The sequence below is a fragment of the Scardinius erythrophthalmus genome (genome assembly GCF_964197995.2).
Source record: "Scardinius erythrophthalmus genome assembly, chromosome: 24".
Classification (NCBI taxonomy): domain Eukaryota; kingdom Metazoa; phylum Chordata; class Actinopteri; order Cypriniformes; family Leuciscidae; genus Scardinius; species Scardinius erythrophthalmus.
The window spans coordinates 15056789-15078704 of NC_138244.1; the positions used below are offsets into that span (position 1 = coordinate 15056789).

The 21916-nt window shown below is 38.4% G+C and overlaps 2 protein-coding genes across 4 annotated transcripts in view; both read left to right on the forward strand.

Moving 5' to 3' along the window:
- The first annotated feature begins 174 nt into the window (after positions 1–174).
- On the forward strand, positions 175–8878 carry LOC308685133 (E3 ubiquitin-protein ligase Hakai). Of its 3 annotated transcripts, XM_081356692.1 has the most exons (7): positions 175–228; positions 1979–2134; positions 2741–2841; positions 2983–3066; positions 3155–3228; positions 4122–4178; positions 6673–8878. In XM_081356692.1, exons 1-7 carry the CDS (start codon positions 216–218, stop codon positions 7619–7621), a joined length of 1434 nt encoding a protein of 477 aa, XP_081212818.1. In that variant the 5' UTR covers positions 175–215; the 3' UTR covers positions 7622–8878. The 3 variants fall into 3 exon arrangements, with proteins under 3 accessions (XP_081212818.1, XP_081212820.1, XP_081212819.1); XM_081356694.1 differs by lacking the exon at positions 4122–4178 and having other exon boundaries at positions 177–228; positions 6688–8878; XM_081356693.1 differs by lacking the exon at positions 4122–4178 and having other exon boundaries at positions 178–228.
- A 1228-nt stretch (positions 8879–10106) lies between these two features.
- Positions 10107–21916, forward strand: part of celsr1b (cadherin EGF LAG seven-pass G-type receptor 1b) — a gene marked incomplete at its 5' end in the record, with an annotated part of 43431 nt that continues 31621 nt past the window's right edge. Inside the window, one exon of the mRNA XM_081356691.1 lies at positions 10107–13593. Within this exon, the coding sequence (XP_081212817.1) occupies positions 10107–13593 (3487 nt within the window). The remainder of the gene's footprint in view (positions 13594–21916) is intronic.

Consider the following 21916-nt stretch of genomic DNA (forward strand, 5'->3'; position numbering starts at 1 on the left):
TTTGTTTTCAATTTTGAGTGGGTTTTGCTTGTAACACTACTTTTGGTGGTTGCATTATGTAAAACGCAATTTAAATCGATGTATATCAACAACAGAAACTCGACACTTAACGCAAAACATCATATGCGTAAATTGTGCGCAACGTTGAACTCCAAACAACAAGAAGCCACTCCCACCACCTCATCGCAGATTCGCAGTACGAACAGCGTCAAGTCATGGACCAAAATGGTGAGCTACAAGCTAATGTAACGAACTGAAGTATTTTTCTGCAGCAGCTTTACGTTTTAAATACCCAAAATGCTCTCGAGTGAAAGGTAACCACCTGCCAGTAAAGCAGCGAATCCTGGTGCTATTTACACGTTGTTGTGTATTGGCAGTAAACGCATTAAGGGATGTATTCAGCTGTTAGCCGCTGACATGACCAACTAGTGCTGCGCGCGGGTCCAGCAAGTGCCAGATTTAAATAAACGCAGGAGACATTCACATTGGACTTCCAAATATATTTTTAAACACAGTTATACTCATTAGTTACTATGAAAATTTTGTGTATAAGCTTTATAGTAAGACCTGCCCCTACTATGGTTGTCTAGGTTAGTAATATTTGGTTTCCTCTCCCCTTTTTATTGAACACTTTTTGGATAACACAGGTCTCTATTCCTTAATTTATCCATTTCCTCCTTTTATGAAATGTTCATTTTTAGTGATAATATGGTGTGATTAATTTTAGACCTATAATGTATAGGGGTGGGGAAAAAAATCGATTCTTCGATGCATCGCGATGCGGACGAGGACGATTATGAATCGATTCACAAATGTCAAAAAATCGATTTTCTAAAAAAAAAAATATATATATATATATATATTTTTCTAATAACGTAATATTGACGGAACGCAAAAGGCGGAACTATAAGCGGACGTGCAGTGCGCGGACAGTCTGTGGCGTGCCGCGTGCCGCGTGCACATAACAGAGTCGCGCACATGCATAATAGACTCGGCTGAGCGCCAAATTCGAACGGCACCTTCTTCGTTAAAAGCTAACGTATGTAAAATTGGCAATTTCATTGTTACCTATTTAGTATTTTTGTATGAGAGCTGCTTTCTGTATTGTTTAGTTTTCACATCAGTAACTTACACTGTGTAAACCGATCTGTTATACTGCAATATGTGCAATTTCAGTCACAAAAAGTTACATTTTGACTGTGCCCTCTGCAGATGTTCATTCACTTTTTTTGTATAAGCTGTTTTTGATTGTAGTATACAGCAAACATTTCAAGTCATAACTTTTTATTATTTAGTTGTGTATAAGAGTGGCTTTGTATGTTACTAATTGAAGCTACAGTAAGTTCAAAAATGTTCATTTTGTCTTCTTAATGATTAAATTGGACAATTTTCTGGTGTTCAGGTGGAGAAAAAAAATTTTCTTTACCTTGACATGTTTCGACTGCAACCTGCAGTCTTCCTCCACCTGAACACCTTGTCTTTCTAGAAGAAAATTGTCCAATTTCTACAGTATGTTGGTTCTGATCTACTTCCTAAAGGAAATAAGCCTTTCATTAATGTGTTATTGTTTAGTTCAACTTGATGAGTCACAACACAATGTGATGTATTAATTTCTGTGTTCTACAGAACATAAGCTATACAAATAATTCTGAAGTTATAACTACACGACACAGAAAGTGCTTTGAGTTGTTGTTACTCAATAAAAGAGTTAAGTAATTCAGCCGCTGACTTTTTTTAATACTGCAATCACTTTGTAGTGTATTTTCGTTTACTGTTGTGAAATGGAAAATCAATAATCGCTAATCGAGAATCGTTAATAATCGAAAATCGACTGTAATCGAATCGGGACTTCAATAATCGTAATCGAATCGAATCGGGAAATCAGACAGATTAATCACCCCTAATAATGTATCAGTTTTAGTATTGTGCTTGTTAGTGTGGATTTCTTATTAATGATGTCTTGTGTATGTTTCCTCAGATGACCTTCAAGGAACTGATGGTTCAGGATCCCTTGGAGGTCTTGATGTTCGCAGACAGATCCCAATCAAGTTACTTTCTAAACAGACGGTAAGGGGCAAGCCGCCCGCCCGACCTCAGCGTCCCACCACCAGACTGCCCTCAAAAAGTGAAGAAGGTTAGTCTCACTAAGTGGGTGCAGTATCGTACAAAAGAGTGTGTTACCACCTTGTTCACACTACACATAAATCTGATGTGTTTCCAGATCTGATCTTTAGAACTGACCGGCAACGTGCAAGTAATGAAATTGTATCTGTCTGTAAAGATTTGTGCATGTTAATTTATCATATTTTACATTTATATTATCTTTGCTGTCTAATGCTCACTTAAAGTTAATTTTTAAAAACACCATACTGTTAAATGTAATATTCAGCCAATCTCAAAACTAATATCCATTTTTCGTACTGTACATTATAATGTTGTGATTCCTAAATTTACTTGTAGCATTTTAAATTATTTAAATTACATTTTAGTTTTTTGTGTTTTGTTTTTCATTTGTACATAATGTAATAATTATCGGTTTATCGCATCAGCCGGAATTGCTATAGCAGTACATCCCTGTTCATGTGTTTTTTGCTTTTTGGACTCTAAACAGCTTAATGGATTTGAGTCGGATACACTAATAAATCTAAATTTTGCTCAGTCTAAATAAAACTGTAGTAATGACTTGTTTATGAATAGATTTATGTTTTTCTTTTTTCATAAACTTAATTGTGATCTTCAGAGCCTTTCAGCTATAAACAAGAGGAAAGGTTTGAGTGTAAATCTGGAGATGCGTATGGAAACCAGCGCAGATTCCCTCAGCCAATCTTCTGGGATTATAAGGTTACACATTTCTCATCAATTATTTTCAACAAAATAGATTATATTTTTGTAATAATAATTATGTAATAAAGGAAATGTGTACAATATTTTAATATTTAATCAAATATTTACTATAAGTTAGTGATCTGCTTATTTCCTCAGCTCAACTTGGTAGGAGTAAAAGATGACACTCCAGTTCATTTTTGTGACAAGTGCGGCCTGCCAATAAAGATCTATGGGCGAATGGTAAGAAATATGTCCCTAAAACATAATTTTTACTGCTGGAGATCTTGTTTGACTTTCTTTCTTTTTTTTTTCTTTTTTTTTTTTTCAGATTCCCTGTAAGCATGTTTTCTGCTATGACTGTGCATTGCACTATGAGAAGAAATGCGACAAGATGTGCCCAGGGTGAGTTTCTCCTACAACAGTTTAAGTGGATTTTATCCTGTTCTTAGTATGTTTGAGGTTCAAGTGATGCTTTTAAAAACACACCGTGTCTGTCCCTGGTATATAAAGTTTGGATGTAGCGTTCCTCTAAATGTTGCCTGTAAGGTGCAAGCAAATCAGGAAAATGTTCTGTTTCCTTGGTAACGTCTGTGGGCGTTAGAATAAGAGTATGTAAGCTGACTTTATGTGGTTCAGAAGCACATGCTTGTCTTAAACATCCAGTTTTGTTTTTGGAGTTATGCTATAAAGAGTATCTACACTCACCTAAAGGATTATTAGGAACACCATACTAATACTGTGTTTGACCCCCTTTCGCCATCAGAACTGCCTTAATTCTACGTGGCATTGATTCAACAAGGTGCTGAAAGCATTCTTTAGAAATGTTGGCCCATATTGATAGGATAGCATCTTGCAGTTGATGGAGATTTGTGGGATGCACATCCAGGGCACGAAGCTCCCGTTCCACCACATCCCAAAGATGCTCTATTGGGTTGAGATGTGGTGACTGTGGGGGCCATTTTAGTACAGTGAACTCAATTGTCATGTTCAAGAAACCAATTTGAAATGATTCGAGCTTTGTGACATGGTGCATTATCCTGCTGGAAGTAGCCATCAGAGGATGGGTACATGGTGGTCATAAAGGGATGGACATGGTCAGAAACAATGCTCAGGTAGGCCGTGGCATTTAAACGATGCCCAATTGGCACTAAGGGGCCTAAAGTGTGCCAAGAAAACATCCCCCACACCATTACACCACCACCACCAGCCTGCACAGTGGTAACAAGGCATGATGGATCCATGTTCTCATTCTGTTTACGCCAAATTCTGACTCTACCATCTGAATGTCTCAACAGAAATCGAGACTCATCAGACCAGGCAACATTTTTCCAGTCTTCAACTGTCCAATTTTGGTGAGCTCGTGCAAATTGTAGCCTCTTTTTCCTATTTGTAGTGGAGATGAGTGGTACCCGGTGGGGTCTTCTGCTGTTGTAGCCCATCCGCCTCAAGGTTGTGCGTGTTGTGGCTTCACAAATGCTTTGCTGCATACCTTGGTTGTAACGAGTGGTTATTTCAGTCAAAGTTGCTCTTCTATCAGCTTGAATCAGTCGGCCCATTCTCCTCTGACCTCTAGCATCAACAAGGCATTTTCGCCCACAGGACTGCCGCATACTGGATGTTTTTCCCTTTTCAGACCATTCTTTGTAAACCCTATAAATGGTTATGCGTGAAAATCCCAGTAACTGAGCAGATTGTGAAATACTCAGACCGGCCCGTCTGGCAGCAAAAACAATGCCACGCTCAAAATTGCTTAAATCACCTTTCTTTCCCATTCTGACATTCAGTTTAGAGTTCAGGAGATTGTCTTGACCAGGACCACACCCCTAAATGCATTGAAGCAACTGCCATGTGATTGGTTGATTAGATAATTGCATTAATGAGAAATTGAACAGGTGTTCCCTTATAATCCTTTTGGTGAGTGCATTTCTATACTTAATGTGGACAGATGTTCACTTTGTGACAGGGAAAATGCGAAAACTGAGACTGAATAGTGTTTTTATTTTACATTTTAATTTATATTATAAATATATCATACAAATCATAATTTGTTAAAAATATTTTTTAGTTTCTAGTGTTAAGTGTTAATTGGTCATATTGAGAGTAATTTAGTTTTGGTGCACCACTTGCGTCTTTAAGGCTGTTTAAAAGACACATTATCAATTAAAATATTTTTAATGTGAATTTATGAAAACGCTGGCAGCATGCTCATGCGTATTACGTGTTCAATCTATAGACACATAGTGTTTCTTTATAAAGTGAGATCACCAATTACTGATCATAATATAGTGTTTTTAATCGTTTTCGCTGATCCATGTGAATGAGGATGGTTTTGACAATGTTGTCATCTGTGTACGTGAAAAACATGAAGGAAAAACTTTTCCATTTTTAGTACATCATTGTCGTGTAAACGTACCCTCAAATATTTGGCAAATTGATATAGAATTGAAATGATATGCAGTCACAGGTGTCTATATCGACTATTTTACAACAGCTTTGAATGTGGCTCATAAGGTCTACTTTACACCGTCTATTACATAATGTGAAGCATCTGTTTTTGTACTGATTTGTACTGACATCTCATTTATTTGTTGTCTAATGTTGTTTTTGGTTTACATTTTTACAAAGTGCATATATTTTTAATTCCCTGGATTATCAAAAAACAGGTGTTATTATGTAGTTATGTATATAATATAATGTAATACATTTTTAGATCAAATTTCCAGGGAAGATGATATTTACCATTTCTGAGATTTTTACAGGCCATGATTTTAGCATTAAATTACTTTTGGTCATAATAGGATTTTAGACAATACAAGCATAAATCTTTTTTTTTTATGGCTTTTTTAACAAAACAAAAATCATTGAATCAGAGCATACTAAAATATGATAGTGTCTCTAAACTGTGTTTTATTTGGTCTGTACTATTTGTCTGTACTAATCTTAATTATGGGCAAAATTTAGTCCGGTAATCAGGCATCACTGTCTGACTAGGACCTGTATATACTGCCATTATTATAAAATCAAAAAGAAAGTAATTGTTGCTGGTCTTGCAATAATAATTATGGCAATAAATAATAAGCTTTTATGTTGATATTGCCTAAACTTTTGGAGGGCAATGTGAATACTGAATAGCAGGTCCTTTGTTCGTTCAGATGTCCTGGGATATAAATGGAAATCAGAGTAAAGGCCTGTTCTCACCAAGAACGATAGCTATAATGATAACGATAATTGCGTCCACACCAACAAACGGTAACGGTCTGTTTAATCTAAGCAACTGCGGTTTTGAAGTGTTTATAACATGTCATTGAACATGTTTTTGCATTTTCACGGCTTTAACCAGCAGATGTCCTCAGCATGCAGGACAATCTAATCTAGAAGTGAATTTAGCTGATGTAGTCAATATTGTGGAATAAAAACAACACCTAGTCTTTTTCACAGCAACTTCAAAGACAAAGTTGTCAACTAGCGCTGGATACCTGAGTTAATTTTGTTACATGGTTTGTTAGCCTGACATTATGATAATAATCTCCATTAATACTTCTCACCGTCCATTCTAAGGGTATGGCCGATTGTTTTCCATACATTAAATGCATGAGCCCTTAAATTCGAATGGATTCTGATGGGCTGTCAGCGTTTTATCGTTCAACAGCTGGGAAAAAAAATCGCTCTGAAAGTGATCTCAGCAATATCGTTCCTCTGTATCATTATCGTTATAGCTCTGGTGTGGACTTTTTATATTCAGAACAATATTTAGAACTTTATCTTTATAGTTATCGTTGTTGGTGTGAACGGGCCTTAATAGTTTGTGTATAAGAGTCCATTTCCCCTACTAAATCCTAAGTTCAGTTTGTCCCTCTACAGCTGCACAGACCCTGTCCAGCGCATCGAGCAGTGCCAGCGTGGCTCCCTCTTCATGTGCAGCATCGTGCAAAGCTGCAAACGCACCTACCTCTCACAGCGAGACTTGCAGGCCCACATCAACCATCGCCACATGAGGGCCAGCAAGACCGGAAGCTCTCGCCCGGATCCACCACACCCGACGCTGGCCTCCGACCCACCAGACCGCTTCCGGTTGCCTCCACCTCCCCAGCTGTCTAAATCACACCCTCTCATTCCTTCCCCACTGCAAGGCCACGATAACTACAACCACCCGCCTCCATCCTCACCCTCCGATCTGGGGCCTTCCCCACGGCCCCTCCCCCCGGAGACCTTCCGGATTGCCACAGTGACCACACGGAAGCACAGCAACCTCATCACAGTGCCCATTCATGATGATTCGGGGAGCTTGGGCCGCTCTCCCCGTGAGCCTCACCCACAGACACCTCCAGCCCCGCACCATCTCCCTGGTGAATACTCAAGCCAACCAGTGGTTTCCCACCCGCATCACATAATGCCTCCACCACAACAACCACATTACAGGCCTCCGCCGCCCCCACCCCCCCCTCTCAGCATCCCCATGCAGCACCCGCCGCAAGGCTCGGCCACACCTCACATGGTTTACAACCAGGCACCTCCCATGTCAACACCCCCTCCACCTGGACACATCATCAGCCAGATGCCACCCTACATGAATCACCCTCCACCAGGTCCGATTCCCCACTACAACCCAAACTCAATGCCACAGGACCAAGGCACTCTTAGCCCACCTTTTACCCAACCAGGTGGCATGAGCCCAGGGATGTGGCCCAATTCACGCGGACCCCATCCGCCCCGTATGCAGGGGCCACCACCACAGGGACAGATGCCAGGGCCTCACCACCCTGACCAGTCACGATATAGACCGTATTACCAGTAGCATCCTGCCTGCTCTCAGACTGTCTGACTGGATACTGTTGACCAAGCTGTGTGGGCTGTTTGTTTTCTGATATAGTCATCCCCATTGCTGGCCATTTTTGTACTAATGTCCCTCATTCAGGGTGGATCTGTGGAATTATAAAGGACTGTAAAGAGTGGCAAAAAAAACCTACGTTTTTGGTTGGAAGAATTTAACAGTTTAGTTTGAAACGTTTACATAATGTTGTACCCATCAACTGCAATAAATGAAACTTGAACACATGAATTTTATTTAGATATTTAGTTTGAATTTAATCACTTTTGGGCACAAAGATTGAAGGTAGTTAAAAGGATATTTCATCCAAAAATGAAAATTGTCATTTACTCCCCCTTATGTCATTCCAAACCTGTATGAATTATTGACCAGAATTATTAATCCTGCCCAGAATTATTAGTGAACTATCCCTTTAACAATTATAATTAATTAGAATTTGTAAGTCTATATTTATAAAAAAAAAAAATCAGCAGTATGTAAAGAAATATATTTCTTGTGTGTTTAGCGAGCTTACTACTAGTTGCACTGTAAGAAAATCACATTTGTGGAAGTCTGTTTATTTTTTCATTCAAACTGAAGGCTGTTTTAATTGTTCTAATTCTATGAGAACAGGGAAGCCCAACAGTGGAATAATATTTTTGGATTTTCAGAAAGATTTTTTTCAGATGTTGAACAAGTAAAACATTGACAGCCAATCAGAATACACCCACAGCATGTGCTTATAATAAACAGACTGTTATTAGGCATTAATGTGGATTCTAATATAGTTATGGTTATAGTTATCGTTCTTGGTGTGAATGGGCCTTAATACTTGACTTGAGCATGACTTGACTTAATACTTAAAGATTTTTTTTAAATGATCAGAGAATGTGTATTCTAAACTACTGTTTCTTTCAACCTTGATTTGATTGCACAGTGCCCCACTAAAGTTAGCCACACTTATAGCAAATAAATTATTCTAGACCTTTTCTCAGAATTAATGTTATTTATTCAGCCAATTTCCCCCAATTACTTTTTCCATAACTCGTCCTACAGTTATTTAGCATCAAGTTCCTTTTAAGAGTAACCATATGTGGACATCTTCCACTAACGATTAACAAGAAAGGCAAGACTATAATGTTTTTCTTTTTTAGACAGTGTTTTGTCTGTCTATTGTTTTGTATTTTAAGACATGAAACGTTATTGTGAAATGTTTTGCTTTGTGTACTATTTTTCTTTACAATAATTTTATTTATATATATATATAGACACACACACACACACACACACACACACACACACACACACGCAAAGGAAGATAATGTGAAGGAAGTCGATAACCAGACAGTTGATGGACCCCATTGACTTCCATAACAGGAAAAAAAAAAATCTATGGAAGTCAATGGGGTCCATCAACTGTTAAGTTACCGAAGTTCTTCAAAACATCATCTTTTGTGTTCAGAAGAAGGAAATGTTTGAAACAACTTGGTGAGTAATGATGACAGAATTTTCGTTTTTAAGTGAACTATTCCTTTAAGTATCCACAAGGGGGCGTACTCAACCAAGATCTGCCCTAGATCACTACTATCAGACAAAACACTGTTTTATCTTCTTTAGATGTATGTAAACTAAATTCCATTTCATGGAGTTTTATATTGGGGAATGAGAACGAAGAGTTGAGCATGAGATCTATTTCCTCGGGATAGACACAAGGTTCAGCACCTTTTCTTTTTTCAAGAAATCAGATAATTTGAGTATTACATATATTTTATTGGTGCTTATTTATGGCTGAGATGTTTTATTTAACAATGTACGGTGAAAAAAGGTTGTACATGGAATGAACAGAGTAAGGGCTACAGCTAAAAGTCTTCAAATGATTATGGAAACTTTAAGAACAACCAAAGTCGGTGTGTGTACTGTGTATGTATGGTGTGTGTGTGTATATATATATATATATATATATATATATATATATATATATATATATATATATATATATATATATATATATATAAAGAATTATAGTGCATTCTTACATTTTGGAACAAGAAAAATTAACATAAAAGAACGATTTTTTTAAACCTTGTTTTTAACTATACTTGTGTCTCAGTATTTAGAAATACATTATAATCCTTTACATAATAGGGGAAAAAAATCAACGTTTAAAACTTTATTTAATAGCCTTAATAGCCACGAATGTAAGCTATTCGGTTGAGCTCATTGGATATTTCAAAATCACAATGCATGAGTAGGTCCATGCAAATTGTTGTGGGAGGGGAGGGGAGGGTGAAGAGCCATCTTACTCATTAAAACTTATCAGTGCAGCTCTCTGGTCCCTGCTGCTGGTTCCTGCACACAGAAACATGCCTTGACCCAATGTGCATTTGCACGTTACAGGAATGGTTGGGATTTTGCAGACTGTAAACGTTCTGGATTGTTTGGACAAATTTTCTCAATGAAATGCGCGTGAGCCATGGAATTAACAGTTATATGGATCTGCTTTGGATTACTTATTCATCTCTCACCGTTTGGATGCTTGGATTTACATCTATCGGAAGCCCTCCAGCCTGGTGCAACACTGGCAAATGTATCAATCGGGCCAGAATGGACATACGTAATCGACAGAAGTCTCACAGACAAGTCTTTACGGCACTTTCTAAAGATCCGGAGAAGTGATGGGCTGGTATCACTCGCGCGCAAAGTTGACTGCACTCGTTTACCGAGAAATCCTGTGCCACTGTATTTGCGGATTAAATCTCTGCTTTCAGAAAACTTCATTCTCCTTCATTTCAATACATTCATTCATGGGCAGAACTGCTTCAACAAACACAAAAGAAAAAATCGTAAACCAGATGCCTATTTCTATCTCTTGACTGGGTATGAGACATGTTTTTCTTTAGACTTCTTACCCATAAACATTTACGAACGTTTACCTGTATCCATGCGTAGTTCTCAAATGGTTCGAGGTAGGTGTGTGGAGAAAGACCAGCGGCACGTTATTTCCCTCAGGAGCACGAGCCTCTGTTTACCTCATAAGCAGCAAGATGAAGCGAATTTGATTTGTTTAATGCCTAACTCACTGAATGGCTCTTTATTTGTCGATGTTAAGTTACATTTAAGCAGAAAACACATTGGAGGTCAATTAGACCCGTGGGTTAAACGTCAAAAAAGAAACGTGAACTCTGCTCCTCAGTTTCAACTGCCAAACTACCAAGTATCAGTGCCCGAGAACGAGCCTTCGGGAACGCGCGTCATTACCCTCAAAGCCTTCGACGCCGATGATGGAGACGCTGGTGTTGTTGAATATGATATGGAAGCTCTTTTTGACAGCAGATCTAACCATTTATTTCAAATAAACCCTGAGACGGGTGGTATAACTACTCTACAACCTTTAGACAGAGAAGTTAAAGACACACATGTGTTCAAAGTTACTGCTACTGATAGGGGAACCCCTAAAAAATCAGCTAAACCAGCGTACCTCACTATCACAGTCAGCGATACTAACGACCACGCGCCAGTTTTTGAACAAAATGAGTATAGGGTTAGTATTCGAGAAAATGTTGAAGTAGGCTTTGAAGTGATGACTATTAGGGCTACAGATGGAGATGCCCCTTCTAATGCTAATATGATTTATAAGATTGTGAATAATGATGAGGTGAACGCTTGCTTTGAAATTGATCCAAGGAATGGGTTGGTCAAAACCAGAGTCAGACCAGACAGAGAAGTTAAATCTCAGTACAGGATTATTGTTGAAGCCAACGACCAGGGCAGAGAGCCCGGTCCACGTTCCGCCACAGCCACAGTGCACATCTTCGTAGAGGACGAGAATGATAACTACCCTCAATTTAGTGAGAAGAGATATGTAGTTCAAGTTCCTGAAAATATAGCCGTGAATTCACAAGTAGCTGTGGTGAAGGCTACAGATAGAGATGCCGGAAATAATGCGAAAGTGCATTACAGCATCATAAATGGGAATATAAAGGGCCAGTTTTACATACACTCCCCTACGGGTGTCATTGATGTTATCAGCCCTCTAGATTATGAAATGATAAGAGAGTACACACTGCGAGTGAAAGCACAAGATGGAGGGCGACCACCTCTTATTAATGTCACAGGTATGGTTGTAATCCAAGTGGTGGATGTTAATGATAATGCCCCCATGTTTGTCAGCACACCCTTTCAAGCCTCAGTGTTAGAAAATGTTCCTGTAGGTTACTCGGTGATGCACATTCAAGCTATCGATGCTGATTCAGGTGACAATGCCCATTTGGAATACAAGCTGACTGACACATCACCTGGTTTTCCTTTCACTATCAATAACAAAACTGGATGGATTACGGTTGGTGCCGAGCTGGACAGGGAAACTACAGAGTTTTACAGTTTTGGTGTTGAGGCCAGAGACTGCGGGGTTCCTAAAATGTCATCTTCAGCTAGTGTAAGTGTCACTATACTAGATGTAAATGACAATGTCCCCACCTTCACACAGCACTTGTATAACCTAAAGGTCAATGAGGATGCAGCTGTAGGCACCAGTGTGCTTTCCGTCACAGCTGTAGACAGGGATGTAAACAGTGTGGTAACGTACCAAATATCTAGTGGGAACACACGGAACAGGTTCGCCATCACCAGCCAGAGTGGAGGGGGACTTATTACTTTGGCACTACCTCTGGACTACAAGCAAGAAAGGCAGTATCTCCTAACAATCACCGCCTCGGATGGTACACGCCATGACACAGCTCAAGTCTTCATTAATGTGACTGATGCCAACACCCATCGACCAGTATTTCAAAGTGCTAACTACCAGGTTTTAGTGAGCGAGGACCGGCCCGTAGGCTCAACAGTTGTGGTCATCAGTGCCACCGATGAGGACACTGGTGAAAATGCCCGTATCACTTATGAAATGGAGGACAATGTGCCACAGTTCAAGATTGATCCTGACACCGGTGCCATCACAACTCAGATTGAGATTGACTACGAAGATCTGGCATCCTACACGCTTGCCATCATTGCCCGTGACAACGGTATTCCCCAGAAATCAGACACCACTTATGTAGAGATTATCATTCTTGATGCCAATGACAATGCACCGCAGTTCCTCCGGGACATCTACCAGGGAACAGTGTTTGAGGATGCACCGGCATACACTAGTGTACTCCAGGTGTCCGCTTCAGACAGAGACTCGGGATCTAACGGTCGACTGAGCTACACCTTCCAGGGTGGAGATGATGGCGAGGGGGACTTTTTTATTGAGCCTTACTCTGGGATCATCAGAACAGCCCATAAGCTCGACAGGGAAAACGTTGCAGTGTATAATCTCAAGGCGTTTGCAGTGGACAAAGGAGTGCCCCCTCTCAAAGCAGCCGTAGACATTCATGTGTCGGTGTTGGACATAAACGATAATGCCCCTGTGTTTGAAAAGGACGAGTTGTATATATACGTAGAGGAAAACAGTGCTGTAGGGTCCACTCTTGCCCGTGTAAGTGCCACAGATCCAGATGAAGGTACCAATGCCCAGATCCTCTACCAGATTGTTGAGGGCAATATTCCTGAGGTCTTCCAGCTTGACATCTTCAGCGGGGATCTAATTGCCCTTACTGACCTAGACTACGAGACCAAGATGGAGTACGTAATAGTGGTCCAGGCCACTTCCGCACCACTTGTCAGTCGGGCCACTATACACGTCCTCCTAGTAGATGTCAATGACAATGACCCCGTTCTACAGGATTTTGAGATTATTTTTAACAACTACATTACTAATAAGTCCAGCAGCTTTCCCACAGGAGCTATCGGGAAGGTGCCTGCTCGTGATCCAGATGTGTCTGACAAGCTCCTCTACACATTTGTTGAGGGAAATGAACTCAGCCTGCTGATTCTCAATCAAGACACTGGGGAGTTAAAGCTGAGCAAGGACTTGGATAACAACAGGCCACTTGAGGCCACAATGAGGGTAACGGTTTCAGGTGAGACTCACTATGCACATACCACAATATTTGGGCACAATTTTTGTTTTGAAAAGTTAAAACTATTACTATGTGGTGAAGAGTCAAAGTATTGTGTGCAGTGGTTTGAGTGATTTTCAAAATCTGCTTTGCAAGTTGCCTTATAGTAGAAAGGGATTTGTGCAAGCTTTATTCTTTTCACGGTGTGTTAATTGGTTTTCTTTGATGCTCTAAGTGATAGTGATCTGCCTCCTTGTGTGCTCTTCTCTTCTGGTGGGTTCTCAGTCCCTGAATATCTAAATTATTTTTACCGCCATACTGTGTTTCTGCTTATGCTCAACAATATTTGATGGCACTCCCTATAGTGAACATATCCATAACAACAATTATCATGCTTCTTTATTTGCAGCAGTTCTGAAGTTTCTTTTTTGCAATATATTATTCAATGAATATGAGATTGTTTTTGAAGCCTGTTCAAACCTCAGAGTCAAAAAAAGTACTTGCAACATTACCTCATGATCACAACTGTACATCTCCCAATTGGTCATTCTGCATATCACATTTAGGACTCACTTATCTCTCTTTCTTAAAAGTCTAGTACCTGGGCCTATGCCTCGCTCACACTCTTTTAAAGTCTCTTCTACTCGGTACAGCAACTGTGGTTTGATAGTGAGATGTAATTGTTTCTAAATTGGTACTCTCCAACAATTTTCAAATTAACTGTTGTTGATCTTCCCCCACATTCCTCAGATGCATCAGAACATATTCCCTCTAACAACTATCATGCACTAACATGAATAAAAGTTAGTGATCCCTTCTCCCTTTGAATCTTGTAGAAATCAAATGTCATTCTTACCTGTCAGATTTGTTCGTTTCATGTACATTTTTCCCAGGAGCCAAAGCTTACAGAATGCCATGCCTGTTTGACAGTGACTGATCACGTGTCAAAGGTGGTTTTGACTTGACTTATGATTTCAAGTCTTTATTCACATTCTGCATCCGCAGGCTGTACCATGCCCCAAGATTCATTTGAGAAAAATGAAACAAAACAAAAAAAGCTAAAATAACTGAAATTCATTAGCTGAAAACCATGTTGCATGTCCAAACAAGATATCATGTGATATCAGGATTAGAACTGATGTCAATGGAGTGATAGTTTCACAACGATAAGACGATATCGTCTCGTATAAGGTGTCACATTTGACAAGAAAATGTTGGGGGATTAATTGAAGAGCCTTTAAAACAACTATGTAGGCTGGGTACAACTAGAGATTGTTTTGTGCTGTTTTGATTTCTTCTGTTTAATTGTTGGCATGGCTTACAGAGGATCAGGATCAGCCAGTAAGTAGAGATGCACCTTTAGCATGTAGTTCCAGTGATACACTGCCACTTAATTTGATTCTGAGAAATGTCATGTGCCACTGCTTAGTGGGCAGGCAAATAACTTCCTAGTACACAGTGACAGTGGAGGGAGAACACAAACATTACTGCTTATGATGAATAAAATCCTGCTTTTGTTCATTATAAACATTATGCATATACTTTTTTAAACCTTGTTTTCTTTTTAATATACATTTTAATTCATTTGATAAATTACAGATATTTTATTAGATATAAATTGTTTTTTTAAATGCTTCAAATTATCACATTTCAAAGTATCGCATTGATTGCAATTATATTTAGTACAGTCTTGCAGTGAAAAAAAGAAAGAAAAAAAAGAATATGAGGCAATATGTTTGTGAAAGCTGGTAAGAACTTTTCCTTCCACAAAATGTGGCCATTTTTCTATTCTTTTTTTTTTTTTTTTTTAATTTGGGATAATTTGGAAAGCTTTTAAACCAGTCAATCATTACCATTCAAGCTTTTTCTTTAATGCTGGAAAATAAATGTTTTTTGTTTGTTTGTTTTTTGAGAGAGAGCGAGAGAGAGAGAGAGAGACAGAGAGAGAGATGAGAGTTGGATGCACATGATGTACTGTGCTTATTTGATAAATCTAAGGTTATCCTTTTATTCCTTGAAATTGTTGGCTGCGTTAATATGAATGCAGCTTCAAGCAAGTACACTTTAAAGTTTTAAAAATCTTAGGCATTTAATGTGTATGAATCATTGGAGCATCTGTATTCATGTTGACTCAGTGGTTCTTCTCTTTCCCAGCACATGCCTCATCTTTAGTGTTAGTTACTTTGCAACATTTAACATTCAGTCTTGACTCAATCCCAGCAGTGCATTCCATTCACAACATTCCATTTGGATTTTGAGTGATAATTCAATATCTAATTCGAGAGAGTGAGCTCCCAGGAAAGGACCATCTGTGGTTAATTCTTCAGTCAACTTTTGATCTACAGTTTTATTTTAAAGGTTGGGCACTTCTCAATCTTTGATCTTTTCATCTTTATCTTTTGAACCTTTGATGTATCTCAACAATCCCCTTTTCGTCTATAAGTGATATCTCACGCAGCGACTGATGCAAAGCTTGTGGTGCACACATTTCTTCCGTTAATGGCAGTGCATATGTCTTTATCCTTATTTCGGCACGTTCTAAATCATCTTATGCATGAAATCTTTATCTTATCAGCTTTTCGAAGCATCTAAACCATGCAGGGAATTTGTGAACTTTTCAGAGAAAAGCAGGGATCAAGCGGTTGGTCAGGTCACTTTTAACGCTGACATAGACCAGTTTAGGCCAACATGAATTTCCTTGCATGTCCAGGCTGGTTTATGTACTGTAGGTTAGTGCTGGTCTTGGTGGTGCACCAAAACATGCTGCTCTTCACTAGATCAGAAATACTAAGAAAGTCTTTGATAAAAAACAGCATCTGAGGCAATATGTTTGTGAAGAACTGACAAGAAAATTTCCTTCCACAATTCCAATTTGGCCATTTGTCAATTCCTTTCAAAAATGTTGGGTTGATTTGGAAGGAATTGATTGCTTCATTAGACCAGAAAGAACAAGAAAGTCTTGCTGGTTAAACTAGTTAAGAAGCCTGGTGTGGACCAACATCCAAAACACAACATATGCTGATCTTTTGACCCGGGGAACTTGCGCTGAGCAAGCTGATCTCCTTCTTAATCCTCTGGTAATGGAACGAAGCATCCAATTGGGTTCTCTTATGGATGTCCTCTGAAGGACGTCTGGGAAAAAGAGTTTTGAAAAGCTCTGGCTCTCCGTTGTTGTTGCCATGGAGAATGGGGGAGCATTGTGGAGCTCTTAAGCGTTTTGCGCCAAGCTGGGGGGTTGAAGCACGGGCCCCTTTTGTGAAGTGGGGTGAGAAGGAGGGTAGGGGGTGAAATTCGGGGGGCTTCTTAAATCCGAAGAGGAGGGAGGCATTGTCCACATGCAGATTTCTGTCAGTGAAGACAAAGCTGTTTGTGTGTCGAAACCTTAAAGGAAGGACACAGCTGAAAGAGGAGAGAGTTTTTTGCACTCACTTGGTGTCTGTCTGGTGAAAGAGCAGAGATCAGAACAGCAACTGAAAACTTGTCAGTCAGGCACAGTATGTTGTGACTGGTGTACCTGCGTGACAGTAAAACAATATTCCGGATCACACCACTTGCATGAAGTAGATTTTTATATCAAAAGACAAAGCTTGGTAATGATTGCAGAGTTTGTGTTACTCATAAATAGAGCTTAGGAGTACTGCTCTTAATTTCCAGGCACAAGCTGTTGCCATTGGACACCAAAGACTATTTGAAAAAGAGTCAGGAATGGTGAATGGAGGTTTTTCATTGGACTGCACGAGTACAAAGGGCAAACTGGGCTTTATCTTCTCTAACGCTAAGGCTTTGATACTGAATTCCTTCCTTAACAATGAAATGAAATGATGATGCAATCAAGGCAAATTCTTTGTTTAATCTTAAGAATTTTATACAACTATCGCAGTTCTCCCAAATCAAAGTTTTAAAGCTGCTGACCCAAAAATGAAATGTCTGTAGTAATTTGCTCACCCTCATGTTCCAAACCCATATGACCTTTTTTCTTTTTCTTTTTTTGGAGTACAAAAGGAGAAGTTCAGCAGAATGTAGAAGCTGCACTTTTACATACAATGAAAGCAAACAGTGACCGGGATATGGCTCCCTAGCTCTAAAAAGGTCAAGAAGAATTATAAAAGTGGGTGAGGTCAGTAAGATACATATTTTTATTCAGCAAGGATTTCATAATTGAAATACATTATTTCGGCATGTCACTACCTTTACAAGAAATGTAAGGGTTTTGGATGAGCTAATCTAATGCAGAGTAATGAAGGCGGAAGCTTCCAGTTTCTCAGTATTTGATGGCATCTGCATTTTGCTGCATTTTTAAATAAAGGCATTTAATGTATTAATATTTTAAATAAGTGCTTCAATCCTCAATGACCTCTAACAGATACTAACGCATAACCAAGCAGAAGCATGTCTCTTGGCCTTGGGCAACAGTAACAGTTCTACCCATAAAATCCACACCTTGCAGGGTCCCATTCAACTGTGCTCCCCTCTGTTTTATGTATGTGCTTGAAGGGATCAAAGCAGACCTGCCACCGATGATGTTAACAAGAATCACAACAGATTCATGAGGGAGGCCGGCCAAGGTGTGGTCTCCATTATCAGGCACTTTAGACCATGCACTCTCTAGAAAGATGCTTTGTTCATTAATTTCTCAGAGTGCAACTTACCACATTCCACACAAGCCATGCCAGGGAGAAAGCTTTTAATAGGCCTTAAGAAGGAATGTAGGGCTTGAACGGAAGATAGATGTTGAACAAGCAAGAAACAAACAAAACTGAACATTTTGATTGCATAGAATGTTAAAGTGGCATGCTGTCGTCGATGACCACAGAAAAAATATTTTCTGCAAAAACGAACAAATACAGTACATGAATGAATGAATGAGGCATTTATATATCGCTTTCATATGTACTACTGTACACCCAAAGTGCTTTACAATCATATCAGGGAATCTCTCCTCAATACCCATGAATATACTGTATGGGACCATATCATTTATCAAATACTTTTAATATATTTTTTAATTGGTCATCATTTGATATTAGATATTTAATTGTGCAATAGAATTCCCACTATTTTTACGTTTCATATTTGTCATAATTTCATTTTTTTATTTCATAATTATGACTTAGTATGTCTTACTTTCAAGCCCAGTTGGGGTTTTTTGCCTCTTCCTGCACATCATTAAATTGATAATATTTGTCCTAGTTGTTCATATATTTTATGTTTTGTTATTATTATTTTTGTCATTTTGTATTTTAAGGTGCAAAATATAAATAAACAAACAATAAACAAATAAACTTTTGACTTTTAATGTGATAATTTCAACTGTCATAATTATCTCTATTTCATTGTATGTCAAAATTTTGACTTTTATAGCATAATTGACTTGGTGTGTCATAATTTTGACACATAATTTTCATTAAATGTATTATCTCATAATTTCGACTAGTTTTGAATTTATATGTCATAATTCTCAATTTATACTTTTTATCGTTATTTTTTACTTTTCTTATAATTTTGACTTTTTATATTAGAAGTCTGACTTGGTATGTCATAATTATTTTGTTTTTCACATAAATATCTCATAACCATGTCCTTTTATCTAATACTTACAGTATGTACTTAGTATACCATAATTTTGACTTTTATCTAATAATTTTGTCTGTTAATCTCATAATTATGACTTATGTCATAATTTGACTTTATCTCATAATTATTATTTACCAAAACATGTTTTTTTTTCTTATGTGGTGGAAATTGACTTCCATATTTGAAGTCCTTTTAAAAAACGTTTATGATTTTTCTAAAGGGAACAGCCCTGCCCTCATTGCCTTGTGCTCTCAGTAGCCCCTCTCTCAGCTGTGCCTATTGTGCGACGGGCACCAGTTGGCTCAGCTTCGCAAATATTTAGGTCAGCCATCAGCCGTAAAGTTGCTGTGGCCACTGCCAGTGAAGCAGGACATGTGTCTTGGCGTTGGCTAACTGATGCTTTGGCAGGAGTTTTTTGGGATTCCCTGCTACTTTTGCACCAGCCAACTGCCAATCAGCTGTCCAACTGAATGTTCCCACATGCTTTTTGAGAAGCATTTCAGGACAGATGACTGAAAAGAGACAATTAAGACTGATGTGTTTGTATTCAACATTTTGTATTCTCACCCCATGAAACTCCATATTTAAAGCATTAGATCACCCTGATATGACAATTCTGTCATTATTTACTCAACCTCATGCCACCCAAACATGTATGGCTTCCTTTCTTCCATTTAGCAGAATGTTCACATTGGTCTTTTCCGTACAATCAACCACAAATTCAGCCCGTATGACTTTTAAGTCTTCTGGGTTGTTATTTGCTGAAAAACTTTTGCTTTATTTTAAGGTGACGTAGTTACATTTGTACTTACTCAAACAAGTACTGAGCATTGAGCAAGTACTACATGTACTTACTATAGGTTCAGGGTTAGTTACTTGTAATTATGCATAATTTAGTGTTATTACTATAATAAGTACATGTCATAACATGTAACTACATCACCTTAAAAAAAGTGTTACCAAACTTTCCTTCCACTGCAGCTCAAATCTCATTCACATTCAGATGTGCCATACTAGGGGTTAATCGGATCGTAGTTGATCCATAATCCGTACAGACAAGGCCCCACGGTTCGGTATGCATGTGTTTCACGGATTAATTGCTAAGGTTCACCACCAATTCGGCTCTTGCACGCTGTTATCTGTGCACACATTGATTCCTCTTTTGCATCTCCATGTGCTTGAACAGACACATACACACAAAATTATGTCAAAATACCAGTCTCGGGCAAGTATCTCGTAAACACAGTCGGTTGTGTCTTAAGTGAATGTAAACAGTTGAGAAAGAAATCGGATAGATCCGTGCATTCGGTCTTGCAAGTGACAGCAACCTGTAGCCGAAATACCTGCTGCTGTCTAAGTCATTATTAATAATCAAACAACAATAAAAAAAATCTATATTTAATTTATACAGTGAACACTATTATTTTACATTTGGGCCTAATTTTTACATGTCTGTACCTGAATACATACACTACAGTACAGTTAGACCTTACTTTTTTGTGACTTTGTTGTATTTGTCTATGCTTGTAATTAGTGTTTTTGCTTTAGTATTGAAGTAAGCATACTTAAAGTGTGCTTTAAGTAATAAATGGAAAGCAAAGTTTATTTGTGTGAAAGGCAACCATTCTCATGAAAAGTTGTGAAAATGTTTAGGATATGGCGAAGTTGTACAAAAATGCGTGACTCATATAGTAAAAAAAATAAGTTGTACTTTTCACATGAGACAAGTTATATTATATGATATTGCCATCGCATACAAATTTTGAGCTGTCATGAGAGTGCGTGGAAATAGGCGTTTAGGCTCTGATTTCACGTCATCCACATAGTAGTTGGTAACCAGGAAACCGAGGTTGACATTAGCTGTAGGACAGTTTAACAGTTAGGTGATAACCTCTAAACTTCCCACTGTGTTCATTTGCAGGTCAGCTCCTGCGAGTAAGTGTCTTTAAAGTGTGTATTTAAACTACACTGAAGTATTATCTTTGCACAGACTGTTTGGCTTTTTCCCTCGGAAAACACTATGCCGAAAAGCTGCTCTGTGTGTTTGCCTTCATTCTCAGATTGTTCGAAAAGAAAACTGAACACACTGTCACAGCTCAGTGGTCTTGCAAAGGAGTTTGTTGCCAAGTGAAACTGTGAACATTTCAGTGTAGTTTACTTTGCTAGTGTCATAATCTCCACAGTCAGTTTTGATGGATTTGTTGAAGCTGGACTTTCTGTGGTGCGGTGCTAAGTTATTCCATTTAAACGAATGATCGTATAATGTTTTGCTTTGTTTTCTGGTTCTGCAGTCTCTGGAATCAGTTGGTACAGTTTCTGCTCTGGACCACCCACACTTGTGTATGATATTCATATTAACACAGCGATTCATATTTGATTGTATAGACAGATTTTAGAGAATTATCATTCTTTTGTACAAGCTTTTTCCTGGAGAGGATACAAGATCACTTGTAGGCCTTTTTAGTTGAGAACGTTCTGCTTCTATTTTTTCTGGTAGGAATAACTAGGTTTTACATGTTTGATGACTGTGCAGTTTTAAGGTTGGATTTCAATGACAATTTCATTACTTTTGTATGATACATATTTAAGTAGTGATGATTACTACTAATGAACTACTGGATAAATTAACCAAGTGAAATTTTCAGCAGTTGTGCTGTCTGCAGATTTAAAGTGCTTGGATCAATTTTCATCAGTGATATGACTTAATGTAAAGTGTCTCTAATATTTTATTTTATGCCAGAGTGTTTATGTATAGCAATTACTGGTAAGA